The sequence below is a fragment of the Netta rufina genome, assembly GCF_964035555.1.
Source record: "Netta rufina genome assembly, chromosome: 20".
Lineage (NCBI taxonomy): Eukaryota > Metazoa > Chordata > Aves > Anseriformes > Anatidae > Netta > Netta rufina.
The window spans coordinates 7,368,225-7,392,241 of NC_140144.1; the positions used below are offsets into that span (position 1 = coordinate 7,368,225).

A 24,017-nucleotide genomic window follows, 5' to 3' on the forward strand; every position below is an offset into this window, starting at 1 on the left:
TCAGATTGGGTTCCATTTCATTATTTTCCTAAAGACACATGTCACTGCCTCCCTTCCCTCTCAGGAGAGGCGCCCTGTGAGGGGCTGCGGCCTGCTCCTGGCTGGGCTGGCGGCCATGTCGCAGTGCTGCCATGGCAACGGGGCCTGACGCTGTGCTCCTTCCCTTCTGCGGCCGGGGAAGGAGCAAGGAGCCCCCAGGCTGATCCATGAGCAGGGGCTGAAACTGTGGGACCAGCGTGTAGATCCGCTGCTGGGAGCATTGAGGCCCCGAGGGTCGCTCTCCTCCCCGTAAATCCAAGCATCGGCCCCATGCAGCCGGTGGGGGCTGCGCGTGTCGTTCCCCATGGTGATGTCTACACGCAGATCTTTGAAGATGAGGTAAAGAACAGCAAAAGGAAGAGGCAGGGAAAAGCTGAGTTAGTTGTGCTGCTCAGTTTGTTGGCTTCTAAAGTGGTGGTGGGGAAGCAGAGGTGAATGTCAGCCGTGCTGGTTTTGTTTGTTTTAGCAGAAAATAGTTATCTTCAGCGTGTCCTTCCTGGTGCATCTGAGTGTTTGTGTGTCTTCACTGGATACCAGGACATATTAAATGCAGAATCATAACACAACATTATAAGACAAGGCCTAGTAAGCCAGATGGGTTTTCTGTCTCTGTCATTGACTTTCCTTTTAACCATTCCCCAGCCACACAATTCAGTTTGCTCCAATTTTCCCCTGAGAGGGGACAGTTATTTTCTTTTTTCTCATTTTGAAAATAGTATTGGATGAAAATCTTCATGCATGTGCTAAATAGAATTTATTATTTTATCATTCTCTTCTGCCACCTTTACCCCACTGTTTTTATCAATAATTTTCTTATTCTCTGTTCGGTAGCTTTGGAAAGAATTCTAACTTTTGATTATGGTTTTTTGAAGGTTCAATTAGTACGCTCTTTGGATGAAGCAAGGAGGAAGTCTAGGGCTTCTATAAAGAGCAGAAGGGTCTCTCTGGTTAGGGATTCAGAAACTTCGTCTGAGGCAGAGCTGTTACCGTGTAACCAGCAGAAGGGGGCTGGAGGAGTGCCCTACGAAGACTTCCCAGAACAGCCACCACCATGCAGGTATAGAACAGAAGCGGAAATATCCAATCGTGTGTTCATGATTGTGGGCATGAAGTTTTAAGATTTGCCCTGGGAACTAGATGCTTCCTAATTCTTGGTCGTAGCACTAACTGCTTGTAGTATCTTGTCTCCTTTCTGTCAGTTGTACAATGTATTTTCTGAGTTGGTGCCTGTTAAAATTCAAATTAGCACGCTAATATTTCTATTGGCCTACATATTATATGGCTTTTCTTCTTAAAAGCCATTTTATTATTATTTTATTATTGTATTATTTTAAGCTGTATATCTGATACAGCCAATTATATGTTATTGAACTATATTTTTAAGATTATGTAATAATATTCTTACTGTTAAGTAGATTGTTTTCCTGTATGTTTGAATAGTTTTCCTAAATTTAGTTGGCCTGAATCACGTTTTAATGGAATTCCTACTGCCATTTAATAATGCTCTGCTCTGAGCTGCATTTATAAGCAAAAAAATAAATTAGTGCCTCCATCCTTTTCACCCTAACTGTTCTGCTGAATAATGACACCTTTATTCCCACTTCTGTCAAGAAGCGCAGTGCCCTAACTGATAGGAAGATCAGTGGACAGATAAAGTCTGTTTCTACATTTCTTGCTGTTTCTTACATAGATTTGATACCTGTTAGAGATAACATATATGTCTCTGTAGTTTACATGTATTAAATCTATCGTTTATTGCTTTTATGCCAATGTGTGAGATCTGATATTGTGATGAACTGAGGACTAATGATTACTTGGTCTAAATCATTTGAGAAGCAGCAACATTAATTCTTCGCACCGTGTTCTTTGAAGTTTGAATGGAGCATTTAGAAATGTTAGATTAAGATAATTGAATAGAATATTATACGAATTGCAAATCTGTACACTTACTTAGTACATCTCCAAGTTTTATTCTCTGTTTCAGGGAAGCTACGACACTTCAAAAGGCTTGGAAAAGTGAAGATATAACTGCAGCTGAGGAAGTCAGAGCCCTACCTGATTTTGTTGGTAAAATTTATTTTCCTTAATGTCGGATATTTAATTTGCATTTTTAGGAGCCACTATACATATAGTGGTTTGAGCTGAATAAGGTAAAAAACCAAGCTCAGAAATGACCTGACATCTTTTCAATTATTTGTATGTAATTTTGAAGACAAAGAGTCTACTCACAGAAGAAAAAAAATAAGTGAAATTATCAATCAATCACAATTATTGTTTAGAAGGTAAATTGTAGTTATGATATAAGCAGATTTATTTCTTGGAAATTGCAGTTTTCTGCATTATGCCTGAACTTGGTTCATAGCTTCCATGCTTTTGTCTTTCTGAAACCCACAAATCAATAAAGTCAAAGGAAACTTAGGAATATGCTATATTACTTTTAACCTAGATTTGCATAGATTTCCCTTCCTATGAAGAGCTTTCAGACATGGTAATTGCTGCACAAACTGTAGAGGTCAAAGTGTTGATTTAGTGATTTATTGTGTATGCATTGTGTTTTTTGCAGCAACAGCTTTCAACTTCATAATTTCTTTCTTGACAGTTCCCGAGGAAACTGTCAGGAGCAATATCTTGGAACTCCTGTCAGAACGCAGGCAAGGCCGTCATGAAGAAGCAGTAACCTTAATGTATCATGAGCTTGCTTGCATTGCCAGGGTAAGACAAGATTTTGCAATCTAGACTGTCTAGAATACTATACTAAAGTCCAGTGTTAACGTTCAAAGGATGAGACTGACTTCCATCCTTTTTTAGGAAATAGAACCCTTGATTTTGGAGCCCGGAAAATTGTTTTTGACAAAACTGATGGAATCTGATAGAAAAATTGAAATTCTGTTTACAAAGACTGATGCTACTGTGGAAGGCTTCCCAATTGAAGTAAGGCAGCTCTTGCCATTATCTTATCTCCAGTTATTTGTACGTGTTGTCTGCTGTCTACTTGGTCAGTGTGATATACCACCCTATGTCTTGGTGTAGTTTTAAGATAAGAAAGCATTTTTTTTTTCATATTTAGTTTTTCAGTGAGATTGAGAGTAAATCCTTCTTGCAGGGTTTGGAAGAACTGTGGACTATCATTCAGCAGGAATCCTTGGCCAGAAAGAAGTGCGTAAGGGAATTGGATGAAACCCTAAAAAAGGTTGAATGGAGTCGAACTGACAAAGTGAGGTGTAGTTTTAATAGCTGTTAAGTAAGCATAAGATTATTATTTGTTTATAATACTGGACACAGAGCAAAGAGTAGCTTATTTCCACAGGAGTCAAGGATGCCCGCCAGGTTCTGATGTATAGGCGATTACTGCCTTTTTAACAATATGTCATTCTCTCAATATTCAGGAAAAGATAATTCTTTTCCAGTTACAAAGTGTTTTCTTCTACAAATACCTGCAGTAATGTTGCAAGGAATGTCCGAGTTGCTTTTGTGCTTTTGCAGGGTTATTTAGGTTGAACTGTGGTCATGCTTAATGTTATTTTGCTGGGATTCTATTCTGAAGGTGAGCAATAAAAGTAACTGGACATTACAGTGCATCTGGATACATTAATGGCTAGTCCATAAGAAAGTCCTTACTGTTTTGTCTTTGTAGGCAAACAAAAGTTGTCTGCTCTACCTGTGTCAGTTTGTCCTCTCTTGTGATGTAGATAGGTTGAGTAGGTCCAACAGTAGCTTTTGTGTTTGAGTAGTTGTGAAAAATACCGGAGATGATCAGGTTTCATAAATTTATTGTCTGCTTAAAACAAGCATTGGTGAATTCACTACAGATGTCAGAAGGGAAGTTGTTTTATTTGTTTCAAATTCAGTTTGCAGCCTATCTGCAGAGCTCTCAAGAATAAGAGATAATAGAGAGAAATCAGTCAAGTAATAATAATAATTAAAAAAAAAAAAAAACGTATTTTTAAAAATTATTCTTATGAATCAGTATCTAATAAATTAAAATCAATATGTTAATATTCACTTCTCAAAATATCAGCCAATTGAAGGTATTTTCAGGAAAAAAAAAATCACTGGTATAATTGAAATGTCAGTACCCTAAGGTAAACAATTACAAACTGTGTGTGTGTGTGTTCTTTATTTTTTTATTGTGCAGATAACAGATGTCCTAAGGAAGTACACTGTGATGCTGGAGGAAATTTCCTTCTTCTTACCAGCTGATATTTATAGGTTCATAAACAATGAGGCTATGGTAAGTCTTTTTATACCGAGAGTCAGTTTTACCTGTAAGAAGACAGCAAGCTGAAATATACCTGAGAGTCCTTTTATTTCCTCATTTTCAAACTGAAATTCATCATTTCTACCAATCAATTACTGCCTTATAGAAGAGTGTTTCTATTTTGCATGGTATTCTTTGTCATTTGTATTTTTTTCCTTAGTCTGACATAGAGCTAGCAATTTTTTTCCTGTCACATGCCGCTGTTATATATATATTTTAATACACAGCTGATTAACAGAGCACTGTTGGCTAACCAGAGGGCAATTTCCAAGCTATTCTTTAATCTAATGAAATCAGAGATGAAAAGGGAATTATCACTTCGATTAAAATGGAAAGACAGAGTCAAGAACTGGAAGCTCACACAAAAGAACTATATAGTTCAGAGTTTCAGGTACGAAATTTTACAACAGATTATATTTTGTAGTATGAACAGCACAAAATGGCTAGTGTTCATTTGTGATTTGTGTTTTCTATAAAAAGTAGTATGTTGCTATTTTTCTCTTATAAAAAACAAATAAAAATATATATATATATTTTTTTTTTTAATTTTTCCAAACAGATAATTTACTTAACTGTGTTCTTCTTCCACTGTACAGAGAATTTATGGTAAATGAAGAAATACAGAATCCCCCAGCGGTGAAAACAGAAATGGAAACTATGATAAATGGACAGATTTTACTTAATGATAAGAGACTGGAAATTCTGCAGCACCTTGTGTACGACAGAAGAGAGTACAGTAACAAAGAAAAGTAGAGTTCTTGGTAGAGTTAATAAAGGAGCTCCATCCACTACAGAATTAACTTTTCTCCATTTCAGTGCACAATTGTACAACACTGCAGTAAGGCAGGGTTTAAACGTCTTCTGTAAAGCTCTTTTTAATGGAAAAAAAATGTGTGTTTTGTTTCCAAAGCTAGAGGGCTATCAAAGGCTTGAAATGCAGAAACACAAGTAAACCTTACTGACACTTGAAACATAGTAGAAAGTGGCAAAGAAGAATGGGTGGATACATAAAAATTGGTGGTATTGTCACAGCATTTCTCAATGAGAGTTTAACTTGGATAATTATGAAGAAAGGAGCATTGAAAGAAAGCTCATACTGCTACTTTTCAATTCTATCTATTCTGACAAAAATATTACAATATTGCATTATGGTATTACAATTTTCAAACATTTTTTCTGTTATAATGTATGTAGCAACTAGGTACATCCAGTTCATTGTCAGTAAACAGTGGTCTTGGAAAACAGCAGCCATTTTGTTTTATTTTCATTGCTGATTTGGCTGCAAATGAGATAAAGCAGAGTAGTCTGGTTCATAGTTTTAACATAGTTTTGACTGATTCATAGTTTTAACTGACTGGATTATATTTGGAAGTATCTTATTCTTGTTTCCTATTTCAATAGTGATTTGTTGCCTCCAGCGTGTACGCAAGATGAAGTTAATGAATGGTACAAATCTTTGGAGAATTTAAACCAAAGTATGGGTAAGTTGGGAAATCACATGTCACAAAAATGTCTGGATTTCAAGCAGTTCCTTCTTTCTTTTTTCCTAACAGGAATGAGTCAGACTGGTGGTTTGAACGTATCTTTGGAATATTCTTTGTTCCCTGTTTTCCCATGTACCTAAATTGCTTTGAGCTAGCAATATGGCTCCAGTAAGATTTCTGTTGCATTGCCTCCCTTCTGCCGCCACAAGCATGTTTGCTTAGCAAGGTTTTGCAGGAATTGACTTGGTTAGAATCAATCTGTGGAAAAAAATGAGGTTATTTTAGTCCAGATCAGTACTCAGTCATAGAAAAATACTTCTTATCTCTTGTAGAATAAAAGGTGAAGTATATGAGATTATTCCTTTGTCTTGTAGTATGCCTTCCCTCTGTGTCTACCTTCTGCTTCACCAGAGCATGTGCCCTCTTAATGTTTGTAGCCTGTATTGTAGCGAAGATGTTGGTAGTGGCTATAAATAACTCACTGCTTTTAAGCATAATGATAAAAAGTTTTGTGTAAAAATGTCTCATTTTACTGACTGATAATATCATACAGGTCTGAAGACACTACTGGGGCACACTGGCTGTGCTAAGGCTCAGCACAGGTCCTCCTTCATGTTTCCATTTCACACTGCATTGAGAAATAATGACATTTTTTACAGTGGTTTCTTTTCCATATCTTTCAGATGCCCACAATAGGCAGTGTATGATGAAAATTCGTATCCAGCATGAGACAGTCCAGCAAAAATGTTTGGCAGAAGTGCAGTTATACAAGGTCAGTATCATAGCTTTGTGAATTCTTGGAAAGATTCTTGGTAATAGTATACAATGTGTTGTTGCAATACTATGGGCTTGAGGATCCAGCAAATGTTAAGTTAAATTAGTTCTACCCTCTAGAAAACCTACTGTCCATTTTGTTTCACAGTACCTTGTGGTATTTGTACTGGAAATGTGAAAAAGCAATAACAACTGCCGGTAATGAAAGAAGTGCTGTCTGTCATTTAGAGGACTCAGGGTCAGAACACTAACCCTTTTCCTGAATCTGTCTTATCTTGGAAGAAACTTCTCATCTCTGCTCAGTTTATCTTTGTTCAAATAAAATTGTACCGCTTACTACCAGAATATGATATGAGGGTTGAATCCTTTCTGTGAAATGTTGTGAGAAACCTGGTTAATGAAGCTACATGAAGTACAAACAATTTTAGTATGCATTCATTTTCTAAAGCTGATGTACTGTTAATAAAGTACAATATGGGACCATCAACCTGCTAACATAAGATGAATGTAGCAGCTCCTCAGATTACACATGAATAGTATAGGTTCAACTTAAAGTAACATTATTGGATGCTATTTCTGGAGCTATCTATTCACAAGAAATTAAGAAATACTAAGTTTAACCATACTCTCTAAAAGCCACAAAATATTTTATGTTAGATTATGCATGTCAATAGCTTAACCTTCTTTTCGTTCAGAATAAACTGTTGAATCTGAATGCTTGCACACAAAAGGAGGCTGAAGAAACTGTGAATTCTGACTTCCTTCAGTGGACTGAGAAACTACAAAGTCAGTTTGAAGAAGAACTGAAGAATATGGATGTATGTTTATTACATCTACTTTTATTGTTCTTTGGGAATATTCTGTTCTTCATGCGCTACTGCCTGAAATGCTATGTGCATCTTAGGCTATTGATGTCATACTAGACAGAGGTCTGTAGTGTGATTGAATACCTATACCATATGTAAAACAAGTTTTACATGGTTCAGGAAGGAGAGTCCGTAAGTGCAACTTCCAGCAAACAGTTCAGTAGTATCCAGTTCACTTAAATCTGATTTATTTATTTTTTATTTTTTTTTAAGAGAGACTTTGAGGAGCTGGCTAAACAGAATGAGCAGAACTGTAGAGACCTGTACAGATATTTTCAAGAGGCCAGTAGTCTCTGGGATGTCCATCAAATCGAACTGTCCAAGCAGGAAGGTGAACTTCAGAAGAAACTAGATGAATGCAGACACAAACAGAATAAATTAATACAGGTATAAACATAAAATAAGAATGTAGTATGACTTAAGGAAAGGATTTCTTAATGCAGAGAAGCCTTTGGAATTCAAAATACCTGGTATAAAAGCATAAGCATTAACATTTATGCTGGATTTTCTACATGTTAGTTTAATTCTGTCCAGTACATTTTTGGATACATGCTTGTATCAAAAATTATTTGAATCCTAAATAGTTATGAAGCTTTTTAATAATTACTAAATCTTTTTTACTGAGTTCTTTTTATGTGGTCTTAGATGATGGAAAATAATCTGGATATAATTCTGCATAAAATGAGAACAGCGAGCTCTGAAAAAAAGCTGAAGAAATCTTTGGAGAATGCCCTTTCTTCTTTGGATGACATTAGAGCTAGGTATGAATTTTGTAGTGCAAACTTAGTAAGTAAAGTGCATTCTAATTTGGTTGTATTTAGGTCATATTCATGCACTACTGTGAAGGAAAACACTTCTCCTTACTTCCTGTAAGGATGTAAAATAAAATAATTTCCATATTGAACAAGGTTAAGGCAAACAATACCTACACTTCAGAAGCAGGAGTAAGGAAAACCCAACAAATACTGATACTGTTTTAAAAATATGCTGGATCAGTACTGTTATGTAGTTATTCGTGCCAATGCAATCGTTATTCATTCAGAAGATAGAAGCCTTAGTTCAGATTCTTGAATCGTGGGGATCACAAAGTTGATCTGTGCCATCAGCTGTGCTTTGGGCTCACAGATTTGATCTATTTCAGAAGGGTAAGGAATAGAAGTTACTAATAACTCTCAGATAGCCAAAGTCTTTTGGCAATCTTTGTTATGTTTCTTGAATGGTTTCCCATCCAAAATGAAAGTTCTGAAAGACTTTATTGTAAATATTTCTTAATTTTTGCTCACTTATGTATTTATAATGAACTAATCTTTACCAACAAGCCAGGTTGTGATTGTGTTCAGGCTGAACAAATACAGTAGAATAGTTGATTCTGCCTGAAGGACTGATCATATGAATTAAAAAGTTAAACTTGGATTTAAAGACATAGTAGTCATATCTCATTTTATTTCTATACATGCTAGAGTCTATTAAACAATGACTTTAAATTTGACAGGTATGAGACATTCAACAAAGTTCTGGTGGATAAAGTAACACCATACCCAGAAGCTATTTTGCAGGAATTGATTTCTTACAGTGTATCTATCAGCAAATATTTTAATGTAAAAGAAATCTTCAAACAGGTAAAAAGAAGACAAACTCCTTTTGTTTTAAAATTTTCCAGGTGTATTAATTTTTCACTTTGGGGAAATTTTACATCAGCTTTAAAATTTGTATTACATGAACTGAAACATTGCTTTGGCCATAGGACCAAACTGCTTTTATATCAATGAAATAGGTATATTTTGAGAAAGAATCTGAATTCCTTACAAGCAAGCAAATCCTTATTTTTATTTTTTATTGATCTTGTTGCTTTTAGAACTTGGAAGGAAAAATAGACTCCGCATTTCAAGGTCAAGGTAATTCCTCAATGATACAAATAACTCTTTTTTTTTGCTTGTTTTTAATCTGTGCTTCTTTGTATTATGACTAGTAAAACTTTGCTTTAACTGGAAATAATTAGTTGAGGTTCTGGAAGCTGAAAGTCTGGTGGAGCAACAAGCTGAGAGTGTTGTGCAAGAAAATGAAGAAAATCAGAAGATGGATAGCTCTCAACAACAAAATGAAGAAACAAACATAGCTGAGAATGAGGAGATCTTGGCATGGGAAACTGAAGAAACAGAGAAACAAGAAGATGGGGAGAGAATTTTTCAAGAGAGTGATGAAACTGATGATATAGAACAGGGGGTAAGCTTTTCACAGGTATGGGAACAAGAACTTTTGAAAGCGATGGAAGTTTTGCACAACATCATGGCAAGTAGGAAGTTGTCTACTTGCTGAGGGGAAAAAATAGAGTAGGTTTAGTTTGTACACAGAGCACATATTAGTCTTTATTGTTTTCATTTATTTCTGGACCATCAGGATTTTAGATCCTACTAATGTGTCTATAAAACAGTTCACAAACATTCCTTATACACCACTTTTATCCTTTAAAATAAATAAATAAATAAACCACACCTTCTGTAGCTTTAGTATATGTGTCTATCTTTGTATCTAAGTATTAGTTCTTCATGTCTCTAGTTACATGAATGCAATTTATTACCATAACAGAAACCTTTCAAAATACTGATGATTCTGCCTATTGAGACTTGCAAAAATATTCTCTGTATGAGTTTGTCCAAATTCGGAAACAACATTGTTTCTAGTGTCTTTAGGAATCTTACATTAGGTTGAACACTGTGATTGTGCATTTACTTTAAAATAGTTGTTTTAGAGGTAACAGTTGATGATTCCCAGTTGTTTCTTAGGATGTGTTCAAGAGCAGCGAGGTGAAAATCTCTGAAATAGCTACTGAGATTTTTTCCACTTCGAGTGGAAACATTTACACAGTTCTTGGAGCTGAAGAGGCAGAAAAGACTGACATCCCGGAGAGTTATTTTACGAAGTATGAGGAAAAAGAATCACTTCCTGTGTACCTGGAACATGTACTTATCAAAGAAAACGTATTTGTAGAGCTGAAGAAACGGTTAGTATAAAACTTGTGTATGTTCTTTCTTTCCCTTTAGGTAGTAAAAAAATGTCAGTGTTTGGAAGAAATGTTAGACTAAACATGCAAAAATTATTTAAATATTTTGATGTGTTTCTTTTATTAATTGATTAAAAATAAAAGACACTTTTGACAATGCTCTTTATACGTTGCTCTTAGATGTACTGTACAAGCCTCTTACAGAGCATTCCTATTGTACAGAAATGTATTTAATGAGTAAACGTGGCACAGAAAGGCAGGTAATTTGCCCCAGCTCCCTACAGAGCCATGAAGTTAAAATATCTGGCACTCAGTGGTATGATTCCAGCTCAAAAACTCTTCCGTGCTTTTATCCTAGTTCTTCTTTTTTTTTTTTTTTTTAATCTCAGCCTTCATTAATGTAGAATAGGAACAGAACTTCAAAAAACATTACAAGATTTCTGACTCAGTCATATTAATATTATTTATAGTTTCTGTTGACAAAATGAGTAGTACCAGTATTGTGCAAATAGTCATGAAACCGTATCTTCCTGTAGCTGGAAGTTAAATTCTTAGAGTCAATATATTTAATGCATTTTTGTTTATTACTCACTGTTCTTCCCTGTAATATATATTATTTAATCATAGGATTCGCCTCTGCTTTTTTGAACACATGGAGATATGGTTTGCAGAGTCCTTATCCAATTCCTGGGCTACTGTAGCTGCCAAGGAGGAGGAGCTGAATTCAGAACTTCAGCAGCATCTTCTCTTGCATCAGCAAAGGCAGGAGAATATAGAGACAAATATCTACAATGTTAGAGCTGGTACCTACTTTTTTACTCTGAGCACTACCTGCCTTCATTCAGAGATGATCATAAGTGGACCAAAATCCGTTTCAGCGTTAGGTGTCTCTGTAGTAGATGACTATAGGAAACAACTGAGTCTGTACTAATTCTCAGTACAATGTTACTCATATTTTTTTAAAAAGATGTTTCTTATCAATAGCTCATGCCTATTTGTGCTATGTTATGGGAATATTCAGCAATACCTTTAGCAATTACCCTAATCAATGAATTGATTGTAGCTGTAGAACATTGTTTACATTGTCAATGCTTGTGACTGCTCATTCATTTCATTTAGCAAGTGTTTGCACTGTACAAAAAAAAAAGTGTTACAGAAAACAAATGAAATGCTGAGGTTGGGCTTCTGAATACAGGAGAGGAAAGAATTACCTGTGTAAAACATTGCTGAGCAGGCACAGATTGGCCACTGAGAAATGTGTCTTGTATGAGGATCTGGAGGGAGACTTAATTTAAGGCAGATTTGTTGGTCTTTAGCATATTAACTATGAAAAATCCTGGCCTTTTTTTTTTTTTTTTTTTTGAGATTGATTGGCTCACTCTTGGTTTACCCAAATATTTTTCCAGAAGGGAGACCAAAAGTGATTTTTTTTTTCCACAAAAATAGCGAGAACAGCAATTTCCACTAAAAACAAACAAACCACGCTTTACCTTTACCTTTACTTTCGTTACAAGACTGAAAATGGAAAGACAAAGGAGATGTCAGCAGTGACCAAAAGTAAAGGAAAAAGAAAAAAGATTAGGGCAAACAAAAGGCATTTGTGATTTGAATTGGATTAATTAGGAGCTGTCAGGGACATAAGTCAAAAACAGGAGAAAAGTCAAAGAAACGGGATTGTGTCTATTTTACTAATATTTTTAAGCTGCTCTGAGATCTGGTTCATTTTATTTTACTGCTGCTTCTGATAATAGTGGTTGTGGTACTCCATAGTAAACAGGGAATAATGACCATACTGTAAAATTTCTTTCCTTATCAGCGGAACTATTACTTCATGAAAAGCGTCTAGAGTGCCACTGTGCAGGTGTGGTGGAAGCTCTGAACAAGGAGAGAGCTGAATTCCTCAAATTTTGCGATCAGCAAAATGACATCATCAAAAACTTAAATTCTCAGATCCATGACATAGAATCAGTCTTCCTCAGTGCTCCTATGACTGAGAAGTAAGTGTGCCTCAGGTCATACTGGTTGTGAAATTCCAGACTTAAACGCTCCTGATTGCTTTCTGGGATGTTCCTAGTTCCTGGCTTGTGTTCTAAGTCTCTTTTATCTGTGTGATTATTACTCTTCAGTGAAGAATGCCTCATGAAACTTCTAAAAAAAATGAAAATAATTTGTTTTCTTTCTACTAAACAAAAATTGCTGCTGAATATATGAAAATTTTCAAATATTTTCAAGGTGATGGTGGTCTTAAAGTAGAAAACCGTTTCATCTATTTAGATTTTATCAGTTTTATTGATCTTGTACAGTAATAGTAATTGACTAATTGGTTTTGAAGGGTAGTCTTCAACTGCTTGCTGCTGTTGTCTGTGTGTTCATCAAAACGTTCAGTGAGTCATTTGCAGAATACTAAAACATTCCCAAGTTCTCAGATTTGATTGATGTCTTTTAACCAGCAGCCTCTGAACCATAACATGCACTCCTCTTTCAATGCATTTTCCCTGTGTTTTATTATTTGCTGCTAGGTTGGTTTCTTTCAGCAACAGTCTGCACTCAGAGCTCCTTAATCATCTGGAAGTCATCCAGGTTTCCCTGAGGAGTTATCGGAACTATTTGGAGGAAGCTGTAGGAAAATTAAGAGATTCAAATGTGGATTTTCTCAAAGCTTGCAGGTATAATGATTTCACTGGAGGAATGTTTATAAATAGTCATCTATTTCTAGGTATTAGCATTTATTATATAGGCAGAACAGTAAAATGAATGTTTTTGTTACTCATCTGTTTTGCTATATGTTTGTATAAAAAAAAATAATAAATTGTTAAGCCACAATGATTAGACTGTTTTCATCACATTTGTTTTGATATCTATGTACTGCTCATCCAAAATACTCTTTAAGTAAAGGAAGACTCAGTCAATTTTTTTGACTTTGCTGGTTCCTTTCAGATTATTTAGCGAAGGAGGCAATTTTTCTTCTGAGGAGGTACAGTCTTTCAGCAAGCATCTTCAGAAAGAAAGTGAGCGTATTGACTCATTTGAAAAGTTAATCATGGCTGATATGGAGAAAATGGAATCGAGCTGTTTGGAGCAGGTGTGTGCAGAGCTTCACTCTTTCAAGTTATGTATTATATTGGCATATTTAATGTGATTTATAATCAGCCTGCTCTCAGACTGGAACTATAAATACTGTTCTAGTTAATTCTTTGACAACTACATGATGGAAAAAATAAGTAGAAATGGTAAGTTCTATTACTTAAGTTGAAAAAAGTGAAAACAAATTATCGTGTCTCTTGTTTCTGACATTTTTAAAGGCTACTGAACTTATCAACCAGGCTGAAACGAAGTTCCGTTATCTCTTTATGAATCGAGTCTTTATGGAGAAGATCCGGCAGCTTCTGACAAATTTACAGCTGCAAATCAAATCAGAGGTACAAACTGAAACATCGCAGCTTTGTTTAAATGAATTTTAATTGTTCATCTTTTATTACATCTAAGAGATTTTTGGCTGAGTTCAGAGTGGACTTATGTAACTTTTTGTGTCAATTCAAATCCACTATCTGGCTTTCTCATCCTAAACCATGGCTTTACTACAGCTGCAGCTATACTAGTACTTTTTGGTCTTGCAGCACATTGAGCATGTATAATTGAATAGACGGGCATTTTTGCATGGTGCAGTAAAGGACATGAAGTGTTGTTTTTGTGAATTACTGTTTTCAGCTCCTCCTCTGGGTACTAGTGACTGAGTGTTTTTACTAACAAGTCTAGTGGTTTCAAAGTCGAGTCTCTGAAATTCCCCAAAATGGGATTTTACTTCACCAATATATGTTTCTGGTTTTAGGTAGCAAATTCCAATTTACAGGCAGTGACATTAAAATCCTACCTGGAGAAACTCCATCAGAAGATAGATACTTGTGCTCACTCTACTGCAGATAATGAAGTAAGTTCTAAGCAGCATGAGATTGTATTCATTTGATTCACCATGCATTTTTATATATGGCAGTCTTTATATATCATACTTTAAATAAGCAACTATATTTCTGAGGCAGACTTATGTCTATACACATTGTGGGGCCTGGGAGGAGAAGAGTACTTTGCCATAGATTTTTTGCTACGGGAGGTCTTCTACTTACTTTCCTGCTTGCAAAACAAAAGCCTCAGTTTCTATACACTCTCATTGCTTCCACATATGCATAAACAAATTGGCGACAGAACAGATTCAAATGAACTTGTATGCAACTGTGTCAGCATATCTCAAATCTCGGATTTAGTAAATACCGCCTGTATTAACATATCTTTCAGGCTTTGACTTCTGAAGAGTTGTACAACTTTACCAAAGTACTGTTGAAGGAACTGAAAAAGAGGAGCCAGTATCTCGATTGCCTGCTAGTCGATACAAGAAGGCTGTATGATAATGTAGGATAGTATTTTAAGTTCTCTACATTTTATTTAATTTTGAGTTAATTTTTTATTTTTAATCTGTATACGTTTTAAAGACTTTTCAGAATCTGTATACTGAATTTTCAAATGAAGAAAAGTGTATGAAGACAGAGTAACTTTAGGTCAGCTCTTCTACAGAACTGATTAGATTGGTCATCACTGAGATTACTAAATGTCAAAGCAGCATCACAAAGAGTTGGTCAGTCCTTTGCAAGCGTTTATTTTCAAGGCATAGCACTGTTCATGGCTACATGTTTCACGGGTCTGAAAGAAAAAATCCAAATGTGTCCTAAAATGTTTGATGGAATAGCATATTTCTGTATCGAATATTTTTGCTTCTAAATGTCACAGAGTTGCGTAGCTGTAACAACATTTCTCCTAAAACAATTTGGCCGGTTGAGCAAAATAGTGTCTGTTTGCTTGATCTGCTTTTGTAACCAGCAACTACACATACTGCTACTACTACTTGCCTGCTACAATCAACAGGCTTTCATTTTCTGCCCATTTCAGGAGCAGTTTATACCTCCTGCAGCAGAGGTTACGTTACAAGGTCCAATTGCTCTTGCCCTTCGAACGGAGTGTCTCAGAGATGAGAAAATATTGACGATGATGGGGCTGGATCCTGTCAAGTTTCCTCTGTTAAATCCAAGCAGAATGGGAAAGTCTGCAGTTGATGATTTAGCAGTAAGCGTTATCCAAAATTTACTGGAGTGAGTATTTGTTTGCTTAAATATATTTTCCATAATTCCAGTTAACCAATTAAGTACCTTCATGGGGTAACTACATTTGCACTGTTGGTTGTAAATGTAATCCTAGCAGTTGAATATTATCTCTGAAATTTAGCTGCACTTAGCACCTGGTAGGAGTAGAGAACTTGTAGCAGGGTATTCAAAAGCAACATAGCTCTTCATTTAATTTCAGAATTAAGTCATCCTGGAAAAAATCTTCAGACCGAAATCCGGACAGAAATGTTTTCTCACATTCATTAGGACCAGGTATGCTAGCAGTTCCTTTAATTTATTTACATTCATCTAAACTGTATTTTCTAACATGTTATTGAGCAGGTCTGGCTTGTTCCAGGCCACTGGTTTACGTGCTAGCTGTGGGAGGATTGTGCATCCTTTCGTGTTGGCTGTTTTTACTTTGCAATAAGATGATGATTTTTGGATCTTAACCAGTGAAAGCTTCAGAATGAGATAGTATTGTGGTTTTGTTTTTAATGAAGTAGAAAAGTACCCATATTTGTTACAGAAAAAGCAAAAAGGCATAAAGAAAATAATTAGATGTCATGAAAATATGTAGGGGATCAGGATTCCTTTCTGCTGTATATTATCATTGACTCAAAGGTGAGTGCAGTGGTTATCCAAATTGCTCCTGTCCTAATGTTCATGTTGCCTTATCTTTCTTCTCCAGAGCTTGATTTCACCAACTACTTCCAAAAATAGCTTCCCTTCTGCATTCCAAAGTTGCCCTCACACCAAGACTATGGACGTAGCCCATTCGTTTTCCTTCTTATTTCTTGAATTAATCTTGTTTTAAGTCCCATCCTACCTATCTTATATTTTATATCATAGTCATATTGCTCATGCCTCAAAGGACAGTCTTTATCACTATCACAGCTGCTAGGCTACTTCAGTTTTATGTGTAAGAAATGATTGTTCCTACAGTTGTCCTCTTAATGTTATGAGGAAGCATTTTAAATGAGAATGTAAATTGCATAACTGTATAAGAAAGACTTCAGTTGTCATTTATACAATGTTCTTCATTTTTTCTTATTAAATATAAAGCAATTCTTCCCACACCGAAGAATTCTCACTTAAATGTATCTGATGGAGGTCCTCAGAACTCTGCTACTTACAGGTATGCAGCTCGTGTCCCCAAGAAGTCATCTATTAGCAAAAAGATGCCAAGAGGAAGGTAAGATGTGAAAAGAAATCCCACTTAAAATTACTCCTGTGCAGAAATTTACCTAAACTTTGTACGCTGCCTGTTCTTTCAGAAATCCTTAATGCTTATTTGTATTAGCCTTCTTTCCACCTGTGATTATCATTTGGAATCTCTTCCCTACTTATGTCCTCGTGATCAGCTCTGCATTTTATTTGAGACTTTGGATGGAAAAATGTTTTTCTCCTGTTTCATTGGCTGTTGATTTGTATTGTGACTTTGCTAGAATATAGACTTTTAAATGAGTATGTCTTAATTTGGGGGTCCAGTGTCTGAATAGTGTATCTTCAGCTTGGTCCACAGATTGATGAAATGAGCCAATGTATTAGTGAAAACAACAGAAATCTTTTGAAAAACCGCTGAGAAGAGAATGTTTTTCTTTCATCATAAAATATTTTCATGTAATACTAGTTCTGGAGTTACATTTTCTCAAACTTTTCTTCTATTTTATATCCATCACACGACTGGCTCAAAAAATTGGACAGAGAAGCAAAGGACATGTGGATAGTTTCAAATTAATTTTTTGCCTTCTTAGCATACAGAAACACACTAGACCTGTTCTCAATGATAAGAGATACCAAATATTTGGAGAGAAGCCTCCTGAATCTGAGTAAGTCAAGTATATCTACAGTAAGAAATTCATCACTTGTGCTGGGGAGAGGGGGGAACTAACCAACCCTACCTATCTCTGCCCTTGACAGGGAAGGGGATGGAACTAGAGGATCTTTAAGGTTTCTTCCAACCCAAATCATGTTATGATTCAGAGTATTTGTTTGCATATGCCCCAAAAAATGTTTTAAAATGCACCTGAACAAAAGATTTGGAAAACAGTAAATATCACCAATGTGATCTTTATACAGTATGATTGTCTTTTTTATTATTACTTTTTTTATTTTCAGTACTCTTAAGGGGATTATTATGAATATTCTCTGGACAGGCAGTAACAACTTGCTCTGTCTTGCTGAGGTAAGAAAAAAAACTATGTTCTTCAGTTACTTTTGCTGTTGTATATCTTCTGTGTCTGCTAAATAACTTATATTTTGATGTTTGCATGGCTGTCCAAAAACTTTACTTTCTTCACCAGTGCATTTAATTTTGAAATAGTGTTTGACACACAGTATTTTTAATTTAAGGGTTCTTTATAAATATCAACTAAGCATTCCAGAATCTGAGGCAGTGTAATACATGGGGACAAGCACAAACATTCATATCTAGTTGTATAGCAGAACAACTGCAAAGGCGAGGCAATTTCAACATTATTCATTCTAACAGCATCAAAAGAAAATATCAGACTGAAGCAGCATGAAGTTGTGACACATACCCACCTTTCAAAAGATTTTCCAAATTGTCATAAGTATACTGAAGCGTCAGTAAAAGTATGTATAATCAGAACATTCCTTATCAGGACTTGCTACACTATAATGCCATCTTAATAACTAATATTTGAATACATATACCCAAGTTAAGAGCAGTACAGCAGTGAGAGGACTGATAATATCTTTTCAGAATTGGCAATTAAGCTGCACTGTAGTCTCAAAAACCCTACACATTCAAAGAGAGCAGATAGGCAATGAATTAAAGCTCCTGATACAGTGCAGGCAGAGGAAGACAACTGGTCTCAAGAAGGTGGTTGACAGCCTTATATATCCCTGCTACTGTTATATGTTTAGGTGTGACTTGTTTGAATGTGTTATCAACCCTTTTTCTGTTTTATCTTTACCTCCTGAAAGGAGTTCTACCAAAAAGAGAAGCATCAAATGCCAATGCCTGAAGATATTCCAGAGACATTTGAACACTGTGTGGAAATGTTCAGACAGAATCTATTGTCATACCAAAGTCAGACAGACGATTACTACAACTCCTGTCTTAAAGGTAAATTAATTCAGTTAAGACTTAATTTCACTGAAAATTGCAATGAATCAAGAATTATGTAGCCCAGTGGAAAAACTCCTGTTAAATACCAGTAAAATACTGGAAATTGGGCCAATAACCTCTTTAATATATTACTGACTACAAGGAGCATGGCAAAAGAGTCCTGGAGTAAGTTGAAAGATCTGTATAGGTTAACATCTTTTGGCAAGTGTGTTTCTGTAATCGTGGGATGTAGAAAAAGTGCTATTAGGGACAGAAAGAAAATTCCAACTTGTTTGATCCTGGCAGTGTACATTCGACTTGGCTGGGTTTTCTTTCCTTACAATGACTGCTTCTGTGTTACATAAACATCCCTACCTTTTCCAAAAAGAATTTCAGGATCAGTTGAAGTTGTTTGAAGAGGAACTCCCTTATGTCTCTCAGTTGGCGGTTGGTAGTCTTTTAAAAGAACATGAGCAGAAGCTCAGCAATTCTACTGGTAACATTTGGCACCTCTTCAATAAACAGCTAGAAGACTGGGAGAGCATGAAGGTACATATCCTGGACATATTGGAAAGCTTCCAGTGTAAACAATGCTAAACTCATCAGAATTATAAAATTTCATTTTATTACTCTCACTGTTTGCTTAATCACTCACTGCTGACCTCATCACTGATTTTATTTCTGTGTTTGCAGTTAGTCTGCAGTTCTACTGTAAACTATGTATTTCTAGTAACTCAGTCCTTTCTCTCACTGCTTCCAACATTAGGTTTCCTCTCTATAGTCTTTTACAATTCTGTGATTTTACTCTTAGGTCTTAATTTTTTTAAGAGCTAGTAACATTGTGGTATGGCTATACAGTTCATACTGTATAGACACTGATGCCTATCTCATTTGTAGGTACTATTGCATATGCATATGACAATGAAATATCATTATTGTATTTTTTAAAAAGGTATATTTTGTTCAGTAATATCAACTCTGGTAACAGAATCATAATGGAGAGCATGCAGAAGACGTTACAAAGTAGTATATTCAGATTTTGTCCCTCTGAGTGTTAAGTTACATTCAGGAAAAAAAAAAACAAAACAGATCTCAAGTTATAAAAATTTCATGTTCACCTCTTGGTAAAGGGATTACTAATTGTGATGACTTGAAAATGATAAACAAGGTGAGCTCAGGCCCTGTTCTTCAATGGATAGACAATTTGGTATATACTGTACTGCAAGGTTTATTTAGTCAGGCTAGGAATAAACCAAATTTTCTTTCTTTCTGAATGTTGTGACATAAAATGCTTGATTTTACTACTTTTTCATTATGACTCAATTGCACGTTCATTATAAAAAGCATTCTTATGTGTTTACTTAAAGGTGGTGCACAAGAATCAATTATGTCCCTCCCTGGGACATCCAGACAACTTGCTTCAGCTGGAAGCTTTGTGCCAAGAAGAATCAAAAAGGCAAAAAGACCAAGCTGATGGTATTCATCTCAACACACAGATGCTTAGGGTAACTATAAAGCCATGGCTTAATATGAGCTTGATAGATGTTGCATTTGGAAAGAACAGATTTTGGATAGGTTTTTTCCTCTGCATCAAAAGTAAACTGAAAAATGTTTTCAGTTTTAGTGTTCACACAGTATCTTTATGTTATGTGTCAGTAGCACATATATATTGAACACAGTTTAATGTATGTATAAATGCGCATGTGCATGTACAAGCACATAGATTTGTTAGGGATCTAACTGATCTTTTGTATCACTCATAGAACATACTGAGAAAGTGATGACTTCTCTTTTACTGGCAGAGTTGTTGGTTGTAAGTCTACATTTAGAGTAACAGTGACATCCTCTGGTTAGTTATTTTACTTGCAGAAGACAGATGCCTGGAAGGTGTTTTTACTGTGTGCGTTTAATTAGCACTAGTAATTGGCATTTTTCCATGTAAGATTAAGAACTTGAATAAACAGAACTTCACAGGAGACACTCAAGAATCAAAACACTCCTGTTCCACACACGTTTCCTGTTCCATCATCTAGGGTTATTGAAAGTCAGTTTTCCATCAGTAAAGCTCTTTTATTTCTCTCAGGTCACTTACTGAAAATTCTATACTGTCTGTAGACTCCCTATATTTTTTAATTCCTAAATAATATCTCCTCCTCTTAGCTCTGCATACACACAACATAGAAACACATATAACCTTTTTCAGAATAGTATCTGATGAAAGCACTCTGGCTTAAAGTAGCTGAATTCCAAAACAGCCTTTGCTCAGGCAGAAGGATGCATTTACAGATTGCTGTTTCTATCAGGTTTAAATGCTCAACCCAAATATACAATTACAGGGCAACTATACCCAGAACTCTGTAACTTCTTATACATTATCTTAGGTAATCAAGTACTGTTGAGAGCACTACAGAAAAACACTTTTTTAGATCCTATTATGTACGATTTAGAGCCTTATGCCTGTGATCTGCAGCTGTTGAAAAACATCATGGTTGGAGAGTTGTGTAGTTCTTTTGGAGCTAAACTAAAAGGAGAGGAGATCAAATTATCAAAGGAATTCCTCTCACTTGTATCCAATGTCCCAACAGGACTGTGCTATTGAGTGTGCTCAGAACTTTGTTTCTGCACTGGCTGCCTTCACAGAAAAGCTGCTTCTGGAATTGGATGAAAGTATCACGATTGATGACATACAAGTACCGAGTAAGTAAAGATGAAATTGTGTGTTGAAAGTACTACTCCGTTCTCAAAGACTGCAGCAGACTTTCCCTAGAAAGAAGAGACATTTGTATTCTATAGTTCTTTCAATGGAAAAAATTGCATGAATGCAAATTCAAAGCTATTTCTTGAAAGCAAAGAGCATCTAACTGCATATAATTACTTCAAAAGAATATTATGACTGCCAGTGTTTTGTTGCCACTGAGTGTATCATATATTATCTCTCAGATAGTGAAATACCAAGGGAAAAGACATCAGTGTTAATCCGTCGTAAAGAAGCTGGACTTCCTCTAGAAATCTGCAAAGTTGAACAGTTAATTGAACGTGGGAGCAGGTAATATCTGAAGATGCTGAACACTGTTGTATTCAATTTTTCTCCCCTGAACTGACATCAGACACTGTCCTTGTAGGTCTTTTGCTCCACTTGTTAAAACTGCTGAATAATGCGCTTGTCATTAGTGAGGTCATTTAGCCAGTAATGGGGCAGGTTGGATGGGTAATGATTTTAAAGAAAGAATAGCAATCGATTCAGATTAATGTGAATTATGTATTATATTGTAAAGCAATATCATTTGAATTTTATTGCTGTGTCACTTTGCTTACCACTATTTACCACTTGACCATTTTCAAACTTGTGGAATATACTGTGTATTTTCACTCAGGAGACTTGGATTCTATTTACTGTGGAGAGCATTGGAGGTTTTAAAGAAAAACTTGTACTAAATAAGGTAGTTTCTAGTGAAGAGTTAAAAAAAAAAATCTCTTATATTTAAAATATGCTGTATGAACTAACATGATCTTCTCTCTTCTATTCTAACGTTCTCTATCACGGCTTTTTGTTTTGGTTTGATCTGTTTTTTTTTTTTAAGGACTTGGCCAGGAATACCCATGACCACTCTTACAGACAATTCAGACTACATTATCTGCAAAGAAACTGCATCAGTTACAACAGCAAAGACTACGCTGGGCCATGTAGCAGCAGTAGAAACAAGAGATGCTGTATATAAGGTTGGTCTGTGGGAAAGGACTGTTATGGAGCGTAGGGTAGAGGGGAGGCTGTTACTGTTATGGGTTTGTTTGTTTTAAGATTAAAATTATAGCTAGGTATGTTTTTAATACACGCAGCAATTTCAGACATTAAAGCCATATTCACCAGGTGTAGAAATCCACTCTGTTGTCCATTTCTTTGTGATGCCGAAAAGCAGACAGTTGGTTTTTCAGGGAACCTTCTCGTTCAGATACATTACAATGAGGAATTGTTTTATCAGAGAAGCATGGATGGTGTCAGAAATTAAATGCATTTCAGCGTCACAATTCAAAAAGTAGTTAAGGTCACCATATCTACACAATGCCATTTCAATACAGCTGAGACTCTGACTTGCACTGGCCATAGCTTGTGAAACAATAGTGTTCAGCAATTAGGGGAATATTCTTATGATAAATCATGTTGGAATAAATTACTGGTGTTTACACATCTGTCCTGGAATTAATCTTATTCCTAGTGAACAGAATTCACTTTTAAAACACATATTTTTAATAGGGAAGCATAAAATACACAGTCAACAGGCAAACACCATTAAAACTACACATTTGTATGAGTTTTTTATGTATATAGTTATGGGTTACAGTACACTTCTGAAGTAAAGGTAGAGTACTGATTGTGTGCATCTAGTAAATACATGCCACAGTAATGTTTTCCTGAATGTGTAGTGCAGACTCGGTAATAAAGATATTTTGAGTTTTTTACGGTAGTTCACAAGCTTTTGTTTAGGTATAGTACCTTTTTATCAGCTTTGTAATAATTCAGTTCATAATGATGACTTAGAAAGTCCTAGGAAGAGTCAGAGTACGTTCTTTCTGAGGTGCACGCATCTTCCTCTCTCTTCTCTAGAGAAGGTAGCTCTTTAATCCTAGGAACTAATGGAAGGGAGATGAAGATCTTGCATTTTTATAAAAATTTAAATATTGTACATAATGGAATTTCAGAAGTATTTAAAATGAACACAGCAGAAGGCAATGAATAATTCATTGTTCATATATTTCTATTGTTTAAGGCAGAAAGTAAGTTTCTTGCATGCAATCATCTGATACTGAATAGGACTTGAAATTAGGCAAAGTAAAATTTTGTCTTATTGCTACTAATTTTGTACTTTGTTGTCGTTATTTCTACAGAAATACATGTATAACCTTGAGCAGCAGTTTGCCCAGATCAAGAAAGAAAGTACATCTCAGCTGGTGACAGTTCAGCACTGGGAAAATTGGTGGAAACAGTCCATCCAGAAGATTAAGCAACTCTATACATGATCAGTCAAATCTTGTTAATGTTCTTATTCGACAAATAAATGTACTCTTTAACAGAGAGAAAGTTATCATACTGTATCTTTACTGGAGTAACTGAGGAATGTAAGTTGCTTTCTGAATGTTGAATTACATTATTACCCTTATTCAAGCTCTCCCTGTTCTCTTTTCATCTTGCTTTCTGTTTACTTGTTTTCTGTTACTGAAAAACCCTGCTCTAAGCAGATCAGAGTGTATGCACTTACAGCTGCTTTTTACTGCAGTCCTGCAACAGTGTTTCTGGCATTGTACGCTTATGTTTAAATTCATTGTTGGTGTAAACAGACAAGTTTGTTCTAACATCAGTGATGTTACAGATA

At 35.6% G+C, this 24,017-nt stretch overlaps 1 protein-coding gene across 1 annotated transcript; it reads left to right on the forward strand.

Annotated features, from left to right (window-relative positions):
* Positions 1-309: 309 nt before the first annotated feature.
* On the forward strand, positions 310-23,664 carry CCDC180 (coiled-coil domain containing 180; the record flags this gene model as incomplete). Its single annotated transcript, XM_084298812.1, has 35 exons — positions 310-470; positions 2,024-2,106; positions 2,639-2,751; positions 2,848-2,970; positions 3,143-3,253; positions 4,175-4,270; positions 4,525-4,688; positions 4,894-5,013; positions 5,699-5,778; positions 6,465-6,553; positions 7,251-7,373; positions 7,635-7,808; positions 8,067-8,182; positions 8,914-9,040; positions 9,277-9,316; positions 9,421-9,659; positions 10,205-10,422; positions 11,050-11,225; positions 12,239-12,419; positions 12,942-13,088; positions 13,360-13,504; positions 13,725-13,841; positions 14,252-14,350; positions 14,713-14,826; positions 15,361-15,534; positions 16,658-16,767; positions 17,330-17,404; positions 17,694-17,760; positions 18,525-18,666; positions 19,037-19,197; positions 20,016-20,153; positions 21,234-21,345; positions 21,589-21,694; positions 22,230-22,368; positions 23,533-23,664. The coding sequence occupies 35 exons, from the start codon at positions 310-312 to the stop codon at positions 23,662-23,664; spliced, it is 4,512 nt and encodes a 1,503-aa protein (XP_084154938.1).
* Between the last annotated feature and the right edge of the window lie 353 nt (positions 23,665-24,017).